This window comes from Salmo trutta, chromosome 15 (assembly GCF_901001165.1).
Source record: "Salmo trutta chromosome 15, fSalTru1.1, whole genome shotgun sequence".
Taxonomy (NCBI): domain Eukaryota; kingdom Metazoa; phylum Chordata; class Actinopteri; order Salmoniformes; family Salmonidae; genus Salmo; species Salmo trutta.
The window spans coordinates 6,077,422-6,103,250 of NC_042971.1; the positions used below are offsets into that span (position 1 = coordinate 6,077,422).

General features: G+C 41.8%; 1 protein-coding gene and 1 long non-coding RNA gene across 8 annotated transcripts; both read left to right on the forward strand.

Moving 5' to 3' along the window:
* The first annotated feature begins 3,936 nt into the window (after positions 1-3,936).
* LOC115148387 (uncharacterized) lies at positions 3,937-7,884 on the forward strand. 6 transcript variants are annotated; one of them, XR_003866645.1, is made up of 4 exons: positions 3,937-4,435; positions 5,277-5,996; positions 6,095-6,776; positions 7,041-7,884. It is a non-coding gene; the product is annotated as an uncharacterized LOC115148387 (long non-coding RNA). The 6 variants fall into 6 exon arrangements; XR_003866648.1 differs by having other exon boundaries at positions 5,277-5,928; XR_003866647.1 differs by having other exon boundaries at positions 5,277-5,414; positions 5,683-6,776.
* A 1,831-nt stretch (positions 7,885-9,715) lies between these two features.
* LOC115148378 (uncharacterized) lies at positions 9,716-12,569 on the forward strand. Of its 2 annotated transcripts, none has more exons than XM_029690279.1 (4): positions 9,716-10,753; positions 11,512-11,729; positions 11,836-12,095; positions 12,195-12,569. In XM_029690279.1, the coding sequence occupies exons 1-2, from the start codon at positions 10,261-10,263 to the stop codon at positions 11,655-11,657; spliced, it is 639 nt and encodes a 212-aa protein (XP_029546139.1). In that variant the 5' UTR covers positions 9,716-10,260; the 3' UTR covers positions 11,658-11,729; positions 11,836-12,095; positions 12,195-12,569. The 2 variants fall into 2 exon arrangements, 1 of the variants encoding a protein (XP_029546139.1); XR_003866642.1 differs by lacking the exon at positions 9,716-10,753 and having other exon boundaries at positions 10,774-11,729; positions 11,836-11,892; positions 11,996-12,095.
* Positions 12,570-25,829: the final 13,260 nt, after the last annotated feature.

Here is a 25,829-nt window from a genome sequence, read left to right on the forward strand (position 1 = left end):
GCTTTATTCAAGCAAGGTTAAAAGATTAACGTTTCGGCCTAGTCTATGACGATATGCAAGTTGTGTTTGCCCAGGAAAAGGGAGACCCAGACTCACCCTGGTTCTTGAGGGTTGAAGACAGCGAAAAAGTATCATTAAGTAAATGGGACTTTTCAATTCTTGAATACAAATCTTTAATGAACATGAATTTAAATACAATTGACTTGAGGATCAGAGCATGCAGGCTGACTGGCTAGCCCTGAAGGCCCTCTGCCTCTACCTCTGTGTGGTTCATAGGCACTCACATAGGCACTCACACAAAACAATATCCCACATCGCAGGTGGGACAAAAAGGACACACTAAGTATGATCCCCAATAAGAGGTAACGATTATCAGCTGCCTCCAATTGGGAACCATATACACACACCAACATAGAAATATAATACCTAGAAACCCCCCTAGTCACGCCCTGACCTAAAACACCATAGAGAACCCCGAGGGCTCTCTATGGTCAGGGCGTGACACAAGCTGAATATTGAATATAACTGTGATTTCTGTGGAATGGAAAAGGAGACCATTTTTGCATTTGTTTTTTACCTGTATTTATAGCAGAATGTTTTGGATTGACATACAGAATTTTGTTACAAAATAAATTGGGCCGGTTGTACTATTTAATGGTTTTGATATAATGATTTATTTCAGAAATTCTGACGGATAAAGATGTAGCATATTTAATTCAACTGCTAATAATACTAGGTACATTTCATATTCACAAATGCCAATGGCCTAATTCAAAACCTAACTTTTTTCACTTTATAAATGAGTTTAAACAATATGGCATCACTAACTATAATGAAAAACAAAAAGGCAATTAAAACTTGTAGTCTTAATGAATGATTTGTTTGTTTAGGATTCCTGGCAATGTAAATAGTTTGTTAGTACGCTTATTTGCATGTGACTATTCCTCTTTTGTTTGATGATATTTGTTAATAAAGAAAAGTAAAAAAGAGTGCCCTGTATAAGTTGAAATCATATTGAACAACTACCAGAGAGAACCTTCTCTACATAGGAATTGCATACCATATTTTTTCCCATACATCAAAATAATACTTTATTGTCAATCAGCAATTACTTACTTAGATAAGGCCTCAACAAGGCCCCAGTTAATGGTTGAAAATAACTTATGTCAGTGCCAATGAGTTACACTGAGTGTTAAAATATTAAGATCACCTGCTCTTTCCATGACATATGCTGACCAGGTGAATCCAGGTTAACGCTATAATCCCTTATGGATGTCACTAGTTAAATCCACTTAAATAAGTATAGATAAAGAGGAGGAGAAAGGTTTAAAAAAATATTGTAAGGCTTGAGACAATTGAGACATGGATTGTGTATGTGTGCCATTTAAAGGGTGAATGGGCAAGACAAAATATTTACATGCCTTTCAACGGGGCATGGTTGTATGTGCCAGGGGTACCAGTTTGTGTCAAGAACTGCAATGCTGCTGGGTTTTTTACGCTCAACAGTTTCCCGTGTGTATGAAGAATGGTTCACCACTCAAAAGACAATTTGACACAACTGTGGGAAGCATTGGAGTCAACATGGGCCAGCATCCCTGTGAATGTGTTGTACACTCAGTACATTAATAGTATTGGTACCGTGTTCTTGCCGTAACCTGTAAAGCTGGAGCAGCCTGCGAGGCAGGGGGAGGTGTAGGTGATGCCATTGTCTGAACACACAGGGTCCCACTCCCCAGCCAAGCAGGAGCAGTCTCTGTTACACTCTGACAACAGGCTGCCATCGTACACCAGGGGACCTGGGAGACAGAGAAAATGGCTGGTAATAATAATATGTCTTTATTTCGTGAAAGATTAAGCTCTTTATTATGTCATAATGTGTATATGAGGACGTAGGAGCCCGTCCCGATTCATGACGTGATTATCCAGGTGCATGTTGCTTAGACCTACCAATCCAACCTTGGTTTACAAGTTAAATACATTGTTTATATGTGCCTATACAAATCTATTGACCACATCCATTTAAAAAAATGATTGTCAATTGAAAATGTGGTAGTTGTGTTATCCTGTTGTGCGCCTTGAGTGTCAGTCCCCTTAAGCACATTATTCCAATATTTCCGAGCTCTGAATTGACACAATGAACACTTTTGCAAAGATATTCGGTTACAAATAAGAGTATGAATGACAATAAACGTATGACTTGGATTGTATGCATAATAGTGTAGTAAACAATATCGCTCAGCGTGGGAACTTTTGGTGTTGGGAAAGTATCCGTTATAAGTGTCCATGGCACGTATCACTTCGTTGTCTTGTTGGTAATACTAAAAATGCATGACAGTCCGCATTGTAATGGTCTAACAGTTGTTTTTCATTTTGTTTCTCACATTAAACAGACATCTGAGAACGGAATTGTTTACAGATGTACCTTTGATGCACAGTCACACTAAAGCTGTACAGTGTAGTTTGAATAGTCAGTTTCAATTTTTTGCAGATGTATTCCCTATTATTTACAATTCGAAAGATGTAACATTTGAAATGAATGTGGCAGAACAGTTTAGCATAGAGTTCCTGTGGGAATCTTCTCCTTCAGTCTTTTTGCCTCCTAGGCCTCGTTTCTCATTACATGGGATTTCCCCAGTGCCAACTTCACATGAGATGGCCGCTGTTTACTGTCATGTGGTGCTGGATGACAGATATCACTATGCCGATATCGCTGCTGTCCATGGTCCTGAAATATACAATCTAGTCTATTTGCATATGTACGACCATCCAAACTTGACCCCTCAGACATACACACACATTCATGCTAATCTCTCACACGCTTTTGAACATTGCACAACCTGCAACAAGACACTGAAAGAGCATGTTATTCCAAGAGTGTTTGTGTTTGAATGAAGACCCGAAGAATGAAATCAATGTGTGGATGTTGATTGGACAATGTATATGTGCTTTGCAGAAGCCATTTTTTTTTGCATTCCCTGTAGCGTGTATTTTACTTTATTTTACAGAATGAAGATTTGGCCTGAGAAACTATGCCGATTATAGCATGATAGCAATTATTTTTTTTTAAATAAGGCAATGTTTATATGACCCCCTTTCAAAGAGTTGCTCATTTATCACTTTCTTGCAGATATACAGTGCCTTCAGAAAGTGTTCATACCCCTTAACTTATTCCGCATTTTGTTTTCTTACTGCCTGAATTCCAAATGGATTAAATTATAGTTTTTTTATCATCTCACCCAGCTACAGACAATACCCCATAATGACAAAGTGAAAAGGTTTTTTCTCAAATGTATTGAAAATGAAATACAGAAATATCTAATTTACATAAGTATTCACAATACACGTTAGAATCACTTTTGGCAGCGATTAAAGCCGACAGAAACTTTCAACCAGTTCTCCCCATTAAGCAGCGAGTCGGAGTCTGAGGCCGAGCCTTCTCTGGTCTCTACTCCTCCCGTTACGGGGTCTGAGCTTTCTCAGGTCTCTACTCCTCCCGTTACGGGGTCTGAGACGCCGAAGGCTCCCAGCATTAGCTCTGACAAATTGAAAACCCTAGTCATTGGCGACTCCATTCTCCATTACCTGTAGTATTAGACTTAAAACGAATCATCCAGCGATCATACGCTGTTTACCAGGGGGCAGGGCTACCGATGCTGTTTGGGGTTTTAGGCTGGGTTTCTGTGCAGCACTTTGAGATATCAGCTGATGTAAGAAGGACTAAATAAATACATTTGATTTGATTTGATTTTGCCAAGGAAAGTGAAAAGGACTGAGGGAATGTAAAATGGAAAATACATGGAAATACATGGAAAAGCAAATGGAAGAACCTCAAAGAACATTGCATTTTCAAGATCATGCAACATCAAACATAACATGAAAATGCATCTTATATTCCTGCCCTGACAGAAAAACCACATGATTTCAACTGACATTTTATGTGAAGAATACATGAAAACATGTTTTTGGAACACTTCCCGTGTTCACATGTGAAATTGATGTGGTTTTTGCGTATCTGACTGGATAGGATGGGTGATTCAGCAGAGGACAGAGCGAAGCTGACCAGCCAACAGGAACTGTGTGTCCCTGACAAGCAGGCCAACAAACGCCCTGCAGTTCCACACTCAAGGTTCTTAATAATGCTTTAAAATGCACATGTACGATTGTGCTTGTGTAATGGGTTGAAAACAAAGTCACTAAAAACGGACACTCTTTTATTATTCATTTCCCTCCCAATTTGTTTATGTATTTGTCTTAATTAATCTAAATTGCATTTTCTAAATACTTTAGCGTTAGCAGTCCATCAGGCCAATAGATGGCGCTGTTGCACTGTTGTAGCAGGAGAAACAGCAAGTTCTGGCCAAGCGCTCACCATTCTGCTGAATAAGGATCAGAACTTTACTGAGCTAAACTGGGTCTGTTCTTTTTACTATTACAGGTATGTAACAGAACTTCCAAACGTTCAAATATATACACAATATGTAATAACATGCTATTTAACAACTCTGTCAAGGTATTATCACGTTAGGAAAGGTTTTGTTTTGGCTTTGTGTCGAACTGAGTGAGAGAAGAACGTGATTTACATTGAGTGAGAGTATATGTTAGCTTGATGCTAGCTGAGGTAAAAAACGATTTACGAGTCACAGAGACTATGTTTACTGAGTAGCTTACTTGTACTGGATTTTGTCTAGGAGATTTTTTTATAAAGAATCCATTTGTTAGGGATTTCTGAGTTGGTTTTACATGTTATTGTTTTTTTGTGTAAAATTGTGACTTTTAGTGCATACAGTGAGAGAGAGACGATTTTCTGGAGGTGCCACTATCTTAAAGCTGAATGTATTGTTGTCAGTTTTCTATAGAGGTAGCGGTATATAGAAAAACATTCAGTTATGTTTTCAAATATAGGTGTTTCTATTGTATGAATGTGAAATACATTGTGGTTTTCATGTGAAACCATACACTAAGACAGGGTTATTTGTGGAACATTTTTGAGTTGTGCTTTAGGTAAAGTGCATTTATGTTGTGTAATTTAAAATGTGCACTTGTTTGATGTGAATATTTTCAAAGTACTAACAAGAAAATAGACAATTGAACAAGAGGAAAAAAACATTCTTCAGAATAAAGAAAGCGCCAGAACTTTGCAGACGTAAACTTGTGTCCGTTCTTTTTACTTTTGCAGGCCACCTCAGCTACACATGCACTCTGTCTGCACACGCATCCACGCATGCACATACACACGGACAAACACACACTAATGTTCTGTCTCTTGTGTTTGTCAGCAGTTCATCGTGGCCCTGTCGTTCGCCTCCTTCACCAAAGCTCTGTCAGGGACCTACATGAAGTGTGCCATCACTCAGAGAGACACTTTGACCTGTCCAGCTCTCTCATCGGACTCATAGACTGCAGCTTTGAGATGGGTATCAACAATAACATTGAGTTGCTTGAGAATTCATGTAGTAAAAACTAGATACAGACGACAGTATGATCCGTTTTTCTTGTGGTTCAGAGTCTGCTCTCAATACTGTCCAGTTTTCTAGTTGTTCCTATTAACTGATTGATTGGCGTTTGTCCATGACTCTACTGTCAAAGCCCTAACATTGTTTTATGTGCTGCTATGTTGTTGCAGCCTAGTATCCAAACTGATATGTCATTTTTAGTCAAAATAAAAAATGCGCATGGGTGCAGTTTCTTGTCCTCCTCGTTCCGCTGTGAAAGGACCGCACCAGCTCCGGTGTCCGAGGCGTCCACCTCTACCACAAAGGGACGAGTAGGATCAGGATGAACGAGGATGGGTCCGGAGTTGAAACGTCTCTTGAGCTCTATGAATGCCCTGTCAGCCTTGAGATTCCCGCAAAAACCTGCTTGAGTGAGGTGGGACAGGGCCGAATGTGTTCCGGAAGGGTTTTTGGAGAAGATCAGGATGTCGTCGAGGTAAACAAAGACGAACCCATTCAACATATCCCTAAGAGTGTCATTGATCAATGCTTGAAAAAATGCCGGTGAGTTCGATATTCCGAAGGTCATGACTAAATACTCAGTGACCACTAGGGGTGTTAAAGGCAGTTTTCCACTCATCTCCCTCCCTGATTCTCACCAGATTTTAAGCGTTGCGGAGGTCCAGTTTGGTGAAGAATTGGGCTCCTAGGGCCAACTCCAAGGTGGCGGACATCGGGTAGGGGGTAACGATTCTTGATCGTAATCCTTTTCAGCCCTCTGTAATCGATGCAAGGACTGAGGTTTGGGTCAGAGACAGAGAGACAAGGGATGCGTTTAGACAGGCAGCCCAATTATGATATTTTTTCCACTAATTGATCTTTTGACCAATCACATTACATATTTTCGCATCAGCTCTTTTTCAGAGCATATCTGATTGGTCAAAATACCAATTACTCAAAAAACTACTGAATTAGAAACATGGACATGCTCCAACTGAAATGTTCCATCCTGTCAGTATTGATGTTGAATGGCATTAAATTCTATTTTTTTTGTTTTCTCCCATCCCCTGTAGGTTTGTTGAACATGAGTGGAAATGAAACTCCAGCACACTGGCAGCACTAAAGACGTGTGAGTATAACTTTTCCAGGTGAGGTGAACCTGCCTGTGGGTGCGGTGGGGATATTCCTGGGAGGTCTACTGATGAAGAGGTATAAGCTTGGCGTTGTGTCTGGAGCCCAGCTGTCTTTCGTCACCTCCTTCATGGCCTACCACCTCCTCCTTCTGCAGTCTGGCGCTAAGTGTGACAACGTTAAGGTGGCTGGTCTGACCGTGTCCTACAACGGGTAAATATGACATCTGATTGGTTGGTTGGTTGGTTGGGGGGTGTGTGGGTTGATAAAAACAAAAGTTTTGATCAGTGGAATATGAGGGAGAGTTAGACCAAAACACACATGGGCCTCTTCCTGGGCTCCCTCTTGTGGGAATATACAGTATGGTTGTTACTGAGCCAGGATTCCTGGCTGTTTTGTCACTGTGCCTATGTCAATGATAGTTCAGACACAATTATTTAAACATCATTATTACCAGCCATTTTCTCTGTCCCCCAGGTCCCCTGGTGTACGATGGCAGCCTGTTGTCAGAGTGTAACAGAGACTGCTCCTGCTTGGCTGGGGAGTGGGACCCTGTGTGTTCAGACAATGGCATCACCTACACCTCCCCCTGCCTCGCAGGCTGCTCCAGCTTTACAGGTTACGGCAAGAACACGGTACCAATACTATTAATGTACTGAGTGTACAACACATTCACAGGGATGCTGGCCCATGTTGACTCCAATGCTTCCCACAGTTGTGTCAAATTGTCTTTTGAGTGGTGAACCATTCTTCATACACACGGGAAACTGTTGAGCGTAAAAAACCCAGCAGCATTGCAGTTCTTGACACAAACTGGTACCCCTGGCACATACAACCATGCCCCGTTGAAAGGCATGTAAATATTTTGTCTTGCCCATTCACCCTTTAAATGGCACACATACACAATCCATGTCTCAATTGTCTCAAGCCTTACAATATTTTTTTAAACCTTTCTCCTCCTCTTTATCTATACTTATTTAAGTGGATTTAACTAGTGACATCCATAAGGGATTATAGCGTTAACCTGGATTCACCTGGTCAGCATATGTCATGGAAAGAGCAGGTGATCTTAATATTTTAACACTCAGTGTAACTCATTGGCACTGACATAAGTTATTTTCAACCATTAACTGGGGCCTTGTTGAGGCCTTATCTAAGTAAGTAATTGCTGATTGACAATAAAGTATTATTTTGATGTATGGGAAAAAATATGGTATGCAATTCCTATGTAGAGAAGGTTCTCTCTGGTAGTTGTTCAATATGACTTCAACTTTTACAGGGCACTCTTTTTTACTTTTCTTTATTAACAAATATCATCAAACAAAAGAAGAATAGTCACATGCAAACAAGCGTACTAACAAACTATTTACATTGCCAGGAATCCTAAACAAACAAATCATATTCATTAAGACTACAAGTTTTAATTGCCTTTTTGTTTTTCATTATAGTTAGTGATGCCATATTGTTTAAACTCATTTATAAAGTGAAAAAAGTTAGGTTTTGAATTAGGCCATTGGCATTTGTGAATATGAAATGTACCTAGTATTATTAGCAGTTGAATTAAATATGCTACATCTTTATCCGTCAGAATTTCTGAAATAAATCATTATATCAAAACCATTAAATAGTACAACCGGCCCAATTTATTTTGTAACAAAATTCTGTATGTCAATCCAAAACATTCTGCTATAAATACAGGTAAAAAACAAATGCAAAAATGGTCTCCTTTTCCATTCCACAGAAATCACAGTTATATTCAATATTCAGCTTGTGTCACGCCCTGACCATAGAGAGCCCTCGGGGTTCTCTATGGTGTTTTAGGTCAGGGCGTGACTAGGGGGGTTTCTAGGTATTATATTTCTATGTTGGTGTGTGAATATGGTTCCCAATTGGAGGCAGCTGATAATCGTTACCTCTTATTGGGGATCATACTTAGTGTGTCCTTTTTGTCCCACCTGCGATGTGGGATATTGTTTTGTGTGAGTGCCTATGTGCGCTACGTGTTTCACGATCGTTATAGCTTTGTTGTTTTTGGATTACCCTATGTGTGCAACTATTATTGATTTCTCACAGAAAAATAATTTGGTTGCAAATGTACCTGGGGCCAAGTAAATAATTGTTAGGCTACTCATTTTGAATCGACCGGTGGCAACTTGTGTGACCATAAAAGTCTGTGTGCGACTGGGCACAGTAAAATAATTTGGTTACTGACCTGCCCTACATCATAGAATGCCTTTCAAGTCGGAACTAGGAAATTCTGACATTTCTGACTCGGTAACTCGTTATGGAATGATGATTTCAAGTTTCCCACTTGTGAAGTATGAGAATCAACCAGTAGGAAGCTCTACACTAATAATTTACATTCATTTTAACTCTGAGGTTCCAAGTTTCCGATGGCATGTGAATTTTTTAATAATTGCCATGGTAATTTTGAATGTTCAGTCAGTGAGCATTATGGGTAATTGTCCTACATACTTACATGAAATGCTGTAGTAACAGTGCCATTCCAAACACAATAAATGTGAAAATTAACAAAGATACAAAATATTGCTTAAGTGAAGAAAATCAGCTCAAAATTGTAGGAGGAAATGCCCCTGCAGCAGGGAAGCTTACGGTATTATAATATATTGTAGATAACGTTAATTTAATTTGTGTATTTACATTATCAGTACACATACAATTTACATTTACATTTACATTTAGGTCATTTAGCAGACGCTCTTATCCAGAGCGACTTACAGTAGTGAATGCATACATTTCATACATGGCTCCCCGTGGGAATCGAACCCACAACCCTGGCATTGCAAACACCATGTGTTGCAAACACCATGCTCTACCAACTGAGCTACAGGGAAGGCAATTGAAAGTATATGCTAGGGATTGATCTACACTGAGTGAACAAAACATTAAGAACACCTTCCTATTGAGTTGCCCCCCCCCTTGCAGTTCTTGACACAAACCGGTGCGCCTGGCACCTACTACCAGACTCTGTTCAAAGGGACTTAAATCTTTTGTCTTGCTTATTCACACTCTGAATGACACACATACACAATCCATGTCTCAATTGTCTAAAAATCATTCTTTAACCTGTCTCCTCCCCTTCATCTACACTGAGAAAAAGATTTAACAATTGACATCATCAATAAAGGATTATAGCTTTCACCTGATTAATCTATGTCACGGAAAGAGAAGGTGTTCTTAATGTTTAACACACTCAGTGTATGTGTCAATGATGTTATAGATTCCAAGTGGTTGATTTTTTAGGGAATTACTATATGCTCTATGTTATACCTGCAGATCATCACAGCAGCCGAAGTTGCTGCACAGAGGGAAGAGATCCTCCAAACAGCCAGTGTCCCTGCACAGAGGGAGGGGATCCTCCAAACAGCCAGTGTCCCTGCACAGAGGGAGGGGATTCTCTCAGCAGCTAGCATCAAGGCACAGAGGGAGGAGATCCTCCGATCATCAGGCCTCCTCCCTGCACAGAGGGATCCTCCAAACAGCCAGTGTCCCTGCACAGAGGGAGGGGATTCTCTCATTAGCCAGCATCAATGCACAGAGGGAGGAGATCCTCTGATCATCAGGCCTCATCCCTGCACAGAGGGAGGGGATCCTCCAAACAGCCAGTGTCCCTGCACAGAGGGAGGAGATCCTCCAAACAGCCAGTGTCCCTGAGCAGAGGGAGGGAATCGTACCAATGGCCAGCGTCCCAGCGCACAGGGAGGGGATTGTCCCAAAGGCTAGTGTCCCTGCTGAGAGGGAGGAGGTCCTCCGAGCATCAGGCCTCATCCCTGCACATAAGGAGGGGATCCTCCGAGCATCAGGCCTCATCCCTGTACAGAGGGATGGGATTCTTCCAGCAGCTTCTATCACTGCGCGGAAGAAGAAGATCCTCAGAGCATCACACGTCACCCATGCACAAAGGGAGTTGATCCTCCTGATGGCCAGTGTCACTGCGCAGAGGAAAGGAATCTTCCCAAAGGCCAGCGTCCCTGCGCACAGGGAGTGGATCGTCCCAAAGGCTAGTGTCCCTGCAGAAAGGGAGGAGATCTTCCTCACAACCAGTGTCCCTGTGAAGAATGGAAACAATCATCCACAACCACCTCCCATCATCCCCATGGTGGCACCACTGTGGAAATGGGATGGTCGAGCGTGTACTCCACCTGTGGATTTCTATTCCAAGAGAAGAGGTCACTTAACCTTACCTAATTAGTAACGAAATTACCATTGTGATAGCGTGAGAATAAGTTGTGATAGATTAAATGTATGGCTCATGTGAGTATATAGCTGTAATACTTTCATGCATTTTCTCCATACAACAGGTTTAGCTCCATTTTACTTTTACATTTTAGTCATTTAGCAGCCGCTCTTATCCAGAGCGACTTACAGTAGTGAGTGTATACATTTTCATATTCCGGTGAATCTCTCCAGGATTTCGCATGGGTTTTTTGGATATTAGCTGATAAATATGCTAGATTTTGCAGCGACAATTATGACATTTTGCATAGCAATATGCAATTGTTTTGTCCAATTTGTTGCAAAAATGCGCTGACAAGGAAAAAACTGTGTTGACGTCTGGCTTGATTGAACCATATTATGCAGTAAATGTGCGGTGATTGGTTGAAATTGCGAGCCCTCTTTTGTACTGTGGTAATGGGTCAGTTCTATGCAATAATATTGTGATGACGTGACTATTTTATTCAGAAATAGTTTGGTGATTGGTCAAATTTGTAAGCCCTCACATAATATGCAGGGAATTGTTGATTTTGCAACCAAAACAATGCGATCGCAGAGTCCTGGAGTAACCTCCCAGTAATCCCTGTGACTGCGTGTTGGTTAAGATTGGGTTGTAACAGAGTATCAGAGCGAGACGTTTCTACCTGGCAGCTAGTAATTGTTCTGTGTGGTGACATGAGCAGAGTGGCCTGACTTCTCCCACTTATTACAGATGTCCGACTTAGATATGTTGAGCATCCTGCTATGATGTCCATCACCAAGCCGGAACATTCCGATGCCAACCCTCAGTGCCAGACTGGCAGCCGGCCGGTGGCTGAGCCCGAGACCCCTGCTGTTCACAATAACAGTGGAGGCTGACTCAGCTGGGTCTTTGGGAGTGGAAGAATTAATAAGAAGGAGGTTCATCTACCTGAGGACAAAGACAGATCTGTAAGGAACTGGTTATTAACACTTTATTCTATGTAGAGACAATTGAGTGGATAAAAAAAAAGACAATTTGTGGCTTGCTTCACATTGCTAATATCTTCTTCCTCAGATTGTCTGGGATCCAACTCTGCACAGATGGGTTAACAAAACTGAGCCCAAGGCTGAGGTACACACTTAAATTCAAAGAAATAAAAACAGTGAACAACCATTGTATTTCAACTGTGATAATATTACTAACAATTTGGAAAATGTGTTGATGTGTTTTACAGAACAAGTGTGTACCACCACCTCCACCGATGGGGACCTATGGATAGCAGGGGAACACTGGCAGTGTCCCCAAAGGAGTGAATCCTTACTCTATGAAAGCAGGTGAATATTGCTTTAGAATACATGTGGTTTAACCAAGACTGTGTCAGCCAATCAAAAATATCCCTGGTGGTCCCCTGCTAACACCTTTCCCACTACCAGCAGGTCTATGGGGCAGCAGATACCCTACAATGCATGACAATGATGGGACCAACTCAAAGCCTCCAAGCCATGGTCCTGGACTGCTTCCTAGACAGCTCTCTGGCTTGCTCCCTCCTTCACACTTTGACCTCATGGCACCAATGGTTGTGCCACCTGACACTCTACCCTACTGATGTATGACTCTGGAAAATCCTTCCAAATTGTATCCATTCATCATTAACTGAGATTTTACTTTAACATAGCAAATGGCTGAAGTAGCAAGGATGTTAACTATTTTTTATTTTTGTCCAACAGGCCATTTGCCCAGAGTGGATTTGCCATACATAGATTTTTTTCAGCATTAAAAATGTATTAAAACACAATCTTTTAATTAAATCTCTCCTTTGTGTCCTCATGTTCACATTAATTTGTTGTGTTCTATCATCATTTACAATGCTTATTGCTTCTGCATTGCTTTACGTTACAGACAAGTATACTGCTCAAAAAAATAAAGGAAACACTAAAATAACACATCCTAGATCTGAATGAATGATATAATCTTATTAAATACTTTTTTCTTTACATAGTTGAATGTGCTGACAACAAAATCACACAAAAAGAATTAATGGAAATCCAATTTATCAACCCATGGAGGTCTGGATTTGGAGTCACATTCAAAATTAAAGTGGAAAACCACACTACAGGCTGATCCAACTTTGGTGTAATGTCCTTAAAACAAGTCAAAATGAGGCTCAGTAGTGTGTGTGGCCTCCGCGTGCTTGTATGACCTCCCTACAATGCCTGGGCATGCTCCTGATGAGGTGGCGGATGGTCTCCTGAGGGATCTTCTCCCAGACTTGGACTAAAGCATCCGTCAACTCCTGGACAGTCTGTGGTGCAACGTGGCGTTGGTGGATGGAGTGAGACATGATGTCCCAGATGTGCTCAATTGGATTCAGGTCTGTTCATACCATCAATGCCTTCCTCTTGCAGGAACTGCTGACACACTCCAGCCACATGAGGTCTAGCATTGTCTTGCATTAGGAGGAACCCAGGGCCAACCGCACCAGCATATGGTCTCACAAGGGGTCTGAGGATCTCATCTCGGTACCTAATGGCAGTCAGGCTACCTCTGGCGGGCACATGGAGGGCTGTGCGGCCCCCCAAAGAAATGCCACCCCACACCATGACTGACCCACCGCCAAACCGGTCATGCTGGAGGATGTTGCAGGCAGCAGAACATTCTCCACGGCGTCTCCAGACTCTGTCACGTCTGTCACATGTGCTCAGTGTGAACCTACTTTCATCTGTGAAGAGCACAGGGCGCCAGTGGCGAATTTGCCAATCTTGGTGTTCTCTGGCAAATGCCAAACGTCCTGCACGGTGTTGGGCTGTAAGCACAACCCCCACCTGTGGACGTCGGGCCCTCATATCACCCTCATGGAGTCTGTTTCTGACCGTTTGAGCAGACACATGCACATTTGTAGCCTGCTGGAGGTCATTTTGCAGGGCTCTGGCAGTGCTCCTCCTGCTCCTCTATGCACAAAGGCGGAGGTAGCGGTCCTGCTGCTGGGTTGTTGCCCTCCTACGGCCTCCTCCACATCTCCTGATGTACTGGCCTGTCTCCTGGTAGCGCCTCCATGCTCTGGACACTACGCTGACAGACACAGCAAACCTTCTTGCCACAGCTCGCATTGATGTGCCATCCTGGATGAGCTGCACTCCCTGAGCCACTTGTGTGGGTTGTAGACTCCGTCTCATGCTACCACTAGAGTGAAAGCACCGCCAGCATTCAAAAGTGACCAAAACATGAGCCAGGAAGCATAGGAACTGAGAAGTGGTCTGTGGTCCCCACCTGCAGAACCACTCTTTTATTGGGGGTGTCTTGCTAATTGCCTATAATTTCCACCTATTGTCTATTCCATTTGCACAACAGCATGTGAAATGTATTGTCAATCAGTGTTGCTTCCTAAGTGGACTGTTTGATTTCACAGAAGTGTGATTGACTTGGAGTTACATTGTGTTGTTTAAGTGTTCCCTTTATTTATTTTGAGCAGTGTATTTTTACCTTGTCAGCTCTAACCACTAGGCTACCTGCCGCCCTCTTGCATAACCAATGAGCACATATCTTAGTATGAAAAACAGTATCAATTCAGTGTATCTTCCACTATGTCAAAACAGTATCACTTTTCAACCAACCCAGTGCATGTGTTGAAACTGAAAAGTTTTGAAATCAACAATACGTCAAAGGATTCAACAACTGAAAACTGAAACAAACAATTGAATCAAACAGATCAATCCTACTGGACATTGGGTTTCATTCAGACCCTGCAGGGCTTAGATTCAGCCAGAACTAGTTAAACTAGGACATTTAAGTAGATTTCCTGAACGTGGCTTAAATTAGGCTTAGTTAGTTGGAGACTGGAGTTAGGTAAGTAAGCCTAAATGAGAACACCTGGGTTAAGCCTGATTAGGTTCAGTATGAACACCTGGGTTAATCCTGATTAGGTTCAGTATGAACACCTGGGTTAAGCCTGATTAGGTTCAGTATGAACACCTGGGTTAATCCTGATTAGGTGCAGTATGAACACCTGGGTTAATCCTGATTAGGTTCAGTATGAACACCTGGGTTAAGCCTGATTAGGTTCAGTATGAACACCTGGGTTAATCCTGATTAGGTTCAGTATGAACACCTGGGTTAATCCTGATTAGGTTCAGTATGAACACATGCTGTTGGTCTAGTGGTGCTCATTAAAACCCGGAATAGAAAACACCAATACTGGTGTGAATCTGGAGACGAAACAATGGCAGAGGCAAAAATAATTTGTTCAAAAAAACTTTAGTGTGTATGAAAAAACGCTCCAAAACAAATGTTGTCAAACCATCCAGTTATTGAAGGTAAAAACCACACTGCTGCTACTGAGCAGTAGAACAAGAGGGTTGGGCTGCAATTTGCTGTGAATTCAATGGAAATGTAACCACAAGAAGAGTACAACAACTAGAGGTGAGATATCTGCATTATTATCAGGATTACAGGAAGAAACAACAACTAGAGGTGAGATATCTGCATTATTATCAGGATTACAAGAAGAAACAACAACTAGAGGTGAGATATCTGCATTATTATCAGGATTACAAGAAGAAACAACAACTTCAGGTGAGATATCTGCATTATTATCAGGATTACAAGAAGAAACAACAACTAGAGGTGAGATATCTGCATTATTATCAGGATTACAAGAAGAAACAACAACTAGAGGTGAGATATCTGCATTATTATCAGGATTACAAGAAGAAACAACAACTAGAGGTGAGATATCTGCATTATTATCAGGATTACAGGAAGAAACAACAACTAGAGGTGAGATATCTGCATTATCATCAGGATTACAGGAAGAAACAACAACTAGAGGTGAGATATCTGCATTATTATCAGGATTACAAGAAGAAACAACAACTAGAGGTGAGATATCTGCATTATTATCAGGATTACAAGAAGAAACAACAACTAGAGGTGAGATATCTGCATTATTATCAGGATTACAAGAAGAAACAACAACTAGAGGTGAGATATCTGCATTATTATCAGGATTACAAGAAGAAACAACAACTAGAGGTGAGATATCTGCATTATTATCAGGATTACAAGAAGAAACAACAACTAGAGGTGAGATATCTGCATTATTATCAGGATTACAAGAAGAAACAACAATTAGAGGTGAGATATCTGCATTATTATCAGGATTACAAGAAGAAACAACAACTAGAGGTGAGATATCTGCATTATTATCAGGATTACAAGAAGAAACAACAACTAGAGGTGAGATATCTGCATTATTATCAGGATTACAAGAAGAAACAACAACTAGAGGTGAGATATCTGCATTATTATCAGGATTACAAGAAGAAACAACAACTACAGGTGAGATATCTGCATTATTATCAGGATTACAAGAAGAAACAACAACTAGAGGTGAGATATCTGCATTATCAGGATTACAAGAAGAAACAACTTCAGGTGAGATATCTGCATTATTATCAGGATTACAAGAAGAAACAACAACTAGAGGTGAGATATCTACATTATTATCAGGATTACAAGAAGAAACAACAACTAGAGGTGAGATATCTGCATTATTATCAGGATTACAAGAAGAAACAAAAACTAGAGGTGAGATATCTGCATTATTATCAGGATTACAAGAAGAAACAACAACTAGAGGTGAGATATCTGCATTATTATCAGGATTACAAGAAGAAACAACAACTAGAGGTGAGATATCTGCATTATTATCAGGATTACAAGAAGAAACAACAACTAGAGGTGAGATATCTGCATTATTACCAGGATTACAAGAAGAAACAACAACTAGAGGTGAGATATCTGCATTATTATCAGGATTACAAGAAGAAACAACAACTAGAGGTGAGATATCTACATTATTATCAGGATTACAAGAAGAAACAACTTCAGGTGAGATATCTGCATTATTATCAGGATTACAAGAAGAAACAACAACTAGAGGTGAGATATCTGCATTATTATCAGGATTACAGGAAGAAACAACAACTAGAGGTGAGATATCTGCATTATTATCAGCATTACAAGAAGAACCAACAACTAGAGGTGAGATATCTGCATTATTATCAGGATTACAGGAAGAAACAACAACTAGAGGTGAGATATCTGCATTATTATCAGGATTACAAGAAGAAACAACAACTTGACGTGAGATATCTGCATTATTATCAGGATTACAAGAAGAAACAACAACTAGAGGTGAGATATCTGCATTATTATCAGGATTACAAGAAGAAACAACAACTAGAGGTGAGATATCTGCATTATTATCAGGATTACAAGAAGAAACAACAACTAGAGGGGAGATATCTGCATTATTATCAGGATTACAAGAAGAAACAACAACTAGAGGTGAGATATCTGCATTATTATCAGGATTACAAGAAGAAACAACAACTAGAGGTGAGATATCTGCATTATTATCAGGATTACAAGAAGAAACAACAACTAGAGGTGAGATATCTGCATTATTATCAGGATTACAAGAAGAAACAACAACTAGAGGTGAGATATCTGCATTATTATCAGGATTACAAGAAGAAACAACAACTAGAGGTGAGATATCTGCATTATTATCAGGATTACAAGAAGAAACAACAACTAGAGGTGAGATATCTGCATTATTATCAGGATTACAAGATGAAACAACAACTAGAGGTGAGATATCTGCATTATTATCAGGATTACAAGAAGAAACAACAACTAGAGGTGAGATATCTGCATTATTATCAGGATTACAAGAAGAAACAACAACTAGAGGTGAGATATCTGCATTATTATCAGGATTACAGGAAGAAACAACAACTAGAGGTGAGATATCTGCATTATTATCAGGATTACAAGAAGAAACAACAACTAGAGGTGAGATATCTGCATTATTATCAGGATTACAAGAAGAAACAACAACTAGAGGTGAGATATCTGCATTATTATCAGGATTACAAGAAGAAACAACAACTAGAGGTGAGATATCTGCATTATTATCAGGATTACAAGAAGAAACAACAACTAGAGGTGAGATATCTGCATTATTATCAGGATTACAAGAAGAAACAACAACTAGAGGTGAGATATCTGCATTATTATCAGGATTACAAGAAGAAACAACAACTAGGGGTGAGATATCTGCATTATTATCAGGATTACAAGAAGAAACAACAAATAGAGGTGAGATATCTGCATTATTATCAGGATTACAAGAAGAAACAACAACTAGAGGTGAGATATCTGCATTATTATCAGGATTACAGGAAGAAACAACAACTAGAGGTGAGATATCTGCATTATTATCAGGATTACAGGAAGAAACAACAACTAGAGGGGAGATATCTGCATTATTATCAGGATTACAAGAAGAAACAACAATTAGAGGTGAGATATCTGCATTATTATCAGGATTACAAGAAGAAACAACAACTAGAGGTGAGATATCTGCATTATTATCAGGATTACAAGAAGAAACAACAACTACAGGTGAGATATCTGCATTATTATCAGGATTACAAGAAGAAACAACAACTAGAGGTGAGATATCTGCATTATTATCAGGATTACAAGAAGAAACAACAACTAGAGGTGAGATATCTGCATTATTATCAGGATTACAAGAAGAAACAACAACTAGAGGTGAGATATCTGCATTATTATCAGGATTACAAGAAGAAACAACAACTAGAGGTGAGATATCTGCATTATTATCAGGATTACAAGAAGAAACAACAACTAGAGGTGAGATATCTGCATTATTATCAGGATTACAAGAAGAAACAACAACTAGAGGGGAGATATCTGCATTATTATCAGGATTACAAGAAGAAACAACAACTAGAGGTGAGATATCTGCATTATTATCAGGATTACAAGAAGAAACAACAACTAGAGGTGAGATATCTGCATTATTATCAGTATTTCACATTTCTCATATTCATATTTTTGTGACATGATTTCTATTATAAAATGATATCTCCCTTTTATAGACTCTGTTAAAGAACCTTAAACTGGCTTTAAAAAGAGAGAAAGCAGAGATCAGAAGAGAGAGATTTACTACTGGTGGTGGACCACCAAAACAACACAACACTGATGAATTGAGTGACTTCCTGTCTGGAATAATAGAGCAGCAGCAAACTCTGGATGGTATACCAGATGATGACCAACCTCTGGATGGTATACCAGATGATGACCAACCTCTGGATGGTATACCAGATGACGACCAACCTCTGGATGGTATACCAGATGACGACCAACCTCTGAATGGTATACCAGACGATGACCAACCTCTGGATGGTATACCAGATGACGACCAACCTCTGGATGGTATACCAGATGACGACCAACCTCTGGATGGTATACCAGATGATGACCAACCTCTAGATGGTATACCAGATGATGACCAACCTCTGGATGGTATACCAGATGATGACCAACCTCTGGATGGTATACCAGATGACGACCAACCTCTGGATGGTATTCCAGATGATGACCAACCTCTGGATGGTATACCAGACGATGACCAACCTCTGGATGGTATACCAGACGATGACCAACCTCTGGATGGTATACCAGACGATGAACAACCTCTGGATGGTATACCAGATGACGACCAATCTCTGGATGGTATACCAGATGACGACCAACCTCTAGATGGTATACCAGATGATGACCAACCTCTGGATGGTATACCAGACGATGACCAACCTCTGGATGGTATACCAGACGATGACCAACCTCTGGATGGTATACCAGACGATGACCAACCTCTGGATGGTATACCAGACGATGACCAACCTCTGGATGGTATACCAGATGATGACCAACCTCTGGATGGTATACCAGATGATGACCAACCTCTGGATGGTATACCAGATGATGACCAACCTCTGGATGGTGTACCAGATGATGACCAACCTCTGAATGGTATATCAGACGATGACCTACCTCTGGATGGTATACCAGATGATGACCAACCTCTGGATGGTATACCAGACGATGACCGACCTCTGGATGGTATACCAGACGATGAGCATTTGGACAGTTCAGATGAAGAACTGAGCACAAAAGGTACATATACCAAAGACAGTAAATTGGTTACTTCCTTTGGTAAATATATTCCACTGTCTGAGTCAATCTTTATTCTTCTTCATTCTAAGAACCATATGAGTTTATTTGCGCATCTAACCGTGTTCTTTTTCCAGAGGAAAGGAATGTGAACAGGTTGGAAGAGCCAGTACACAGTGAGGGTGGAATGTGAACAGGTTGGAAGAGCCAGTACACAGTGAGGGTGGAATGTGAACAGGTTGGAAGAGCCAGTACACAGTGAGGGTGGAATGTGAACAGGTTGGAAGAGCCAGTACACAGTGAGGGTGGAATGTGAACAGGTTGGAAGAGCCAGTACACAGTGAGGGTGGAATGTGAACAGGTTGGAAGAGCCAGTACACAGTGAGGGTGTAATGTGAACAGGTTGGAAGAGCCAGTACACAGTGAGGGTGTAATGTGAACAGGTTGGAAGAGCCAGTACACAGTGAGGGTGTAATGTGAACAGGTTGGAAGAGCCAGTACACAGTGAGGGTGGAATGTGAACAGGTTGGAAGAGCCAGTACACAGTGAGGGTGGAATGTGAACAGGTTGGAAGAGCCAGTACACAGTGAGGGTGTAATGTGAACAGGTTGGAAGAGCCAGTACACAGTGAGGGTGTAATGTGAACAGGTTGGAAGAGCCAGTACACAGTGAGGGTGGAATGTGAACAGGTTGGAAGAGCCAGTACACAGTGAGGGTGGAATGTGAACAGGTTGGAAGAGCCAGTACACAGTGAGGGTGGAATGTGAACAGGTTGGAAGAGCCAGTATACAGTGAGGGTGGAATGTGAACAGGTTGGAAGAGCCAGTACACAGTGAGGGTGGAATGTGAACAGGTTGGAAGAGCCAGTACACAGTGAGGGTGGAATGTGAACAGGTTGGAAGAGCCAGTACACAGTGAGGGTGTAATGTGAACAGGTTGGAAGAGCCAGTACACAGTGAGGGTGTAATGTGAACAGGTTGGAAGAGCCAGTACACAGTGAGGGTGGAATGTGAACAGGTTGGAAGAGCCAGTACACAGTGAGGGTGGAATGTGAACAGGTTGGAAGAGCCAGTACACAGTGAGGGTGTAATGTGAACAGGTTGGAAGAGCCAGTACACAGTGAGGGTGGAATGTGAACAGGTTGGAAGAGCCAGTACACAGTGAGGGTGTAATGTGAACAGGTTGGAAGAGCCAGTACACAGTGAGGGTGTAATGTGAACAGGTTGGAAGAGCCAGTACACAGTGAGGGTGGAATGTGAACAGGTTGGAAGAGCCAGTACACAGTGAGGGTGGAATGTGAACAGGTTGGAAGAGCCAGTACACAGTGAGGGTGGAATGTGAACAGGTTGGAAGAGCCAGTACACAGTGAGGGTGGAATGTGAACAGGTTGGAAGAGCCAGTACACAGTGAGGGTGGAATGTGAACAGGTTGGAAGAGCCAGTACACAGCGAGGGTGGAATGTGAACAGGTTGGAAGAGCCAGTACACAGCGAGGGTGTAATGTGAACAGGTTGGAAGAGCCAGTACACAGTGAGGGTGTAATGTGAACAGGTTGGAAGAGCCAGTACACAGTGAGGGTGGAATGTGAACAGGTTGGAAGAGCCAGTACACAGTGAGGGTGGAATGTGAACAGGTTGGAAGAGCCAGTACACAGTGAGGGTGGAATGTGAACAGGTTGGAAGAGCCAGTACACAGTGAGGGTGTAATGTGAACAGGTTGGAAGAGCCAGTACACAGTGAGGGTGGAATGTGAACAGGTTGGAAGAGCCAGTACACAGTGAGGGTGTAATGTGAACAGGTTGGAAGAGCCAGTACACAGTGAGGGTGGAATGTGAACAGGTCGGAAGAGCCAGTACACAGTGAGGGTGGAATGTGAGCAGGTCGGAAGAGCCAGTACACAGTGAGGGTGGGATGTGAACAGGTTGGAAGAGCCAGTACACAGTGAGGGTGTGATGTGAACAGGTTGGAAGAGCCAGTACACAGTGAGGGTGTGATGTGAACAGGTTGGAAGAGCCAGTACACAGTGAGGGTGTGATGTGAACAGGTTGGAAGAGCCAGTACACAGTGAGGGTGTGATGTGAACAGGTTGGAAGAGCCAGTACACAGTGAGGGTGTAATGTGAACAGGTTGGAAGAGCCAGTACACAGTGAGGGTGTAATGTGAACAGGTTGGAAGAGCCAGTACACAGTGAGGGTGGAATGTGAACAGGTTGGAAGAGCCAGTACACAGTGAGGGTGGAATGGAATGTGAACAGGTTGGAAGAGCCAGTACACAGTGAGGGTGGAATGTGAACAGGTTGGAAGAGCCAGTACACAGTGAGGGTGTAATGTGAACAGGTTGGAAGAGCCAGTACACAGTGAGGGTGGAATGTGAACAGGTTGGAAGAGCCAGTACACAGTGAGGGTGGAATGTGAACAGGTTGGAAGAGCCAGTACACAGTGAGGGTGTAATGTGAACAGGTTGGAAGAGCCAGTACACAGTGAGGGTGGAATGTGAACAGGTTGGAAGAGCCAGTACACAGTGAGGGTGGAATGTGAACAGGTTGGAAGAGCCAGTACACAGTGAGTGTGTAATGTGAACAGGTTGGAAGAGCCAGTACACAGTGAGGGTGTGATGTGAACAGGTTGGAAGAGCCAGTACACAGTGAGGGTGGAATGTGAACAGGTTGGAAGAGCCAGTACACAGTGAGGGTGTAATGTGAACAGGTTGGAAGAGCCAGTACACAGTGAGGGTGGAATGTGAACAGGTTGGAAGAGCCAGTACACAGTGAGTGTGGAATGTGAACAGGTTGGAAGAGCCAGTACACAGTGAGTGTGGAATGTGAACAGGTTGGAAGAGCCAGTACACAGTGAGTGTGTTCCCTCCACATCTGCTATAACATCCCTGAGAGAAGATTCTGCCACCACCTTTCAGCAGAGATCAAAGAAGACGACAATACATGAAACGTTAACCAGAGAATTTCATGAGCATAAAATGAAATATCTGAAGGAAGAACATGAGATGAGAATTGTCCAGGTTGAGTTGGATATGAAGTTGGAAGAGAGAGGTATGATCCTAAAAAGAGACAGTAATGAGACAATAGTGATGACCAGCCATGGTGAACAATATGATATGTAAAACTATACATGTTTTGTCATTTGGATATTCATGAGAGAGACTATTTTAATCACCACAAACTACATTTTAAACCAGCCTTGGTTTAGTCACTCATTTCATTTTGCTGCACACTATTTGAATTTTGTACAGAACAAACATCAAAGCAAAAATAATCCATAATGAATACATTCCATATTTAAATGCATCTCATCTAGTTGAAATGCTGCAATGTGAAGCAACTGTGCAAGTCCTCGTTGGTCATTGACTGCCTCAGTCATGAGCACATCTGCCTCAATCACATCTGCCTCAGTCATGGGAACATCTGCCTCAGTCATGGACACATCTGCCTCAGTCATGGGAACATCTGCCTCAGTCATGGACACATCTGCCTCAATCACATCTGCCTCAGTCATGGGAACATCTGCCTCAGTCATGGACACATCTGCCTCAATCACATCTGTCTCAGTCATGGACACATCTGCCTCAATCACATCTGTCTCAGTCATGGACACATCTGCCTCAATCACATCTGCCTCAGTCATGGACACATCTGCCTCAATCACATCTGCCTCAGTCATGGACACATCTGCCTCAATCACATCTGCCTCAGTCATGGACACATCTGCCTCAATCACATCTGCCTCAGTCATGGACACATCTGCCTCAATCACATCTGTCTCAGTCATGGACACATCTGCCTCAATCACATCTGCCTCAGTCATGGACACATCTGCCTCAATCACATCTGCCTCAGTCATGGACACATCTGCCTCAGTCATGGGAACATCTGCTTGATGCTGATCATGGGAGGATCAGGACAGTCATGGGAACATCTGCTTGATGCTGATCATGGGAGGATCAGGACAGTCATGGGAACATCTGCTTGATGCTGATCATGGGAGGATCAGGACAGTCATGGGAACATCTGCTTGATGCTGATCATGGGAGGATCAGGACAGTCATGGGAACATCTGTTTGATGCTGATCATGGGAGGATCAGGACAGTCATGGGAACATCTGTTTGATGCTGATCATGGGAGGATCAGGACAGTCATGGGTACATCTGCTTGATGCTGATCATGGGAGGATCAGGACAGTCATGGGTACATCTGCTTGATGCTGATCATGGGAGGATCAAGACAGTCATGCTGCTTCAGGTAGTTGTGCAGCACATTTTTCCATACTCCAAACATACGCTGGACCAATCCTCTCGTGTGGATATGAGGTCTGTTGTATCTTTGCTGCTCAGCTGTTGTGGGATTTATGTCTGGAGTGAATAAAAAGTTACTCTAGTAGTCCACTATGTTGTCCTCTCTGAAACTGAGACCAATGAAGAGTTGAGGGAAATCCTTCAATGGTGAGTTGCTCCTTGCCAACAGGCAACAATGTTTGAGAACTCTAAATTAGGAGTGCATCCACCCTGAACATTGATGGAGAACCAGTTGTTATGGTTACGGTACTCCTCAGCATCAGGAGTTGATGGTAAACCAGTTGTTATGGTTACGGTACTCCTCAGAAATACGTGTTTTTTTCTTGTTTTTCATTGTTGACATCCAGTAGACACCATGTTTATATTGGTGAAGGTGAAGCATTGTAGTTGATTATAATGTGAAATGGAAGTTGTTTTCTGTTGATGGTGAGCAAACTTGTCCAACAAAAATATAGGATATATTTGTTGTCTTAAGGTGTTACAGGCTTTGGTTTTTCCATTTATGTTTTGAGGTTGGACTTTAGCACGTCTAGCTCGTTAGCTCGTTAGCACGTCTAGCTCGTTAGCACGTCTAGCTCGTTAGCACGTCTAGCCCGTTAGCACGTCTAGCCCGTCAGCACGTCTAGCTCGTTAGCACGTCTAGCCCGTTAGCACGTCTAGCTCGTTAGCACGTCTAGCCCGTTAGCACGTCTAGCCCGTTAGCAGGTCTAGCTCGTTAGCCCGTTAGCACGTCTAGCCCGTTAGCACGTCTAGCTCGTTAGCAGGTCTAGCTCGTTAGCACGTAGGACGCACTGATTGGTGTCACCTCGTTAGTCAGTATGTGTTACACCTGTGCTGGCTTGTCCATCTCGTTAGTGGGAAGGTGTTTCACCTGAGCTGGTCCAGGTTCTATTTAAGAGTGTCTGGCCCAGTGCTCCAGTTGTCTTGATACATGTGGAGAGTCAACACCTTTAGTTGCTCCACCTTTTTGGTTTGCTTCCTGTCTTTCAGTTTGGTGTGGGTTTTTGTTTTGTTTTTCTGTTCTTGGGCAGATTTAGTGGGTCTCATGGTGGGTGTCTTTTAGGTCCCAGTTGTTGTTACTAGTCAACTTTCAGTGGACACCCCCATAGTGTCTTTCAGAACCCCTCCTAAAACCCCACCTGTTTAGTTGTGGTTGTTGTCAGTGACTCTTTGTTAGTTCCCTCTTTTATGTAAGGGACATTTCTGGTTTTCTTGATGGGGGTAACAACAAACTAGCGTGTATTTTGGGATGTTGCATCCGTTTCTTTAATATTTTAATCAATGGATTTTCCTTAGAATGCTCATTAGTCTTTCAGTTGTTCCTGTGTTTTTTTTATCCTCTGATGTTTGTCAAATAATTATTTGTTAATTTTTTTTCTGTGAAGCCATTGTGTTGCATCCATGTCTGAAATGTGCTGTATAAATAAAGCTTGATTTGGTTTGAACATATTGTAAAACAAATTACCCCAATGACCGACCAATAAACAGACTCTTGCAAAACCAATACGTATCTTGGTCCATCTTATTATGAAAATAGTATAAATTCAGTAGATCTCCCACTATGTCAAAATAGTGCTGGTATGTACGTTTAGTATCACTTTTCAACCAACCCAGTGCATTTGTTGAAGATAAATGTTTAATTCAACAATACGTCAAAGGATTCAACTACTGCAAACCGAAACAAACAAATGGATCAACCAGATCAATCCCACTTTT

What these genes read in the sequence shown, in the direction of transcription:
- LOC115148378 (XM_029690279.1), top strand. Translation starts at nt 10,261, where the DNA reads ATGGCCAGCGTCCCAGCGCACAGGGAGGGGATTGTCCCAAAGGCTAGT. An exon ending in TTTCTATTCCAAGAGAAGAG is followed by an intron (nt 10,754 to 11,511) that starts GTCACTTAACCT and finishes CACTTATTACAG; the next exon opens with ATGTCCGACTTAGATATGTT.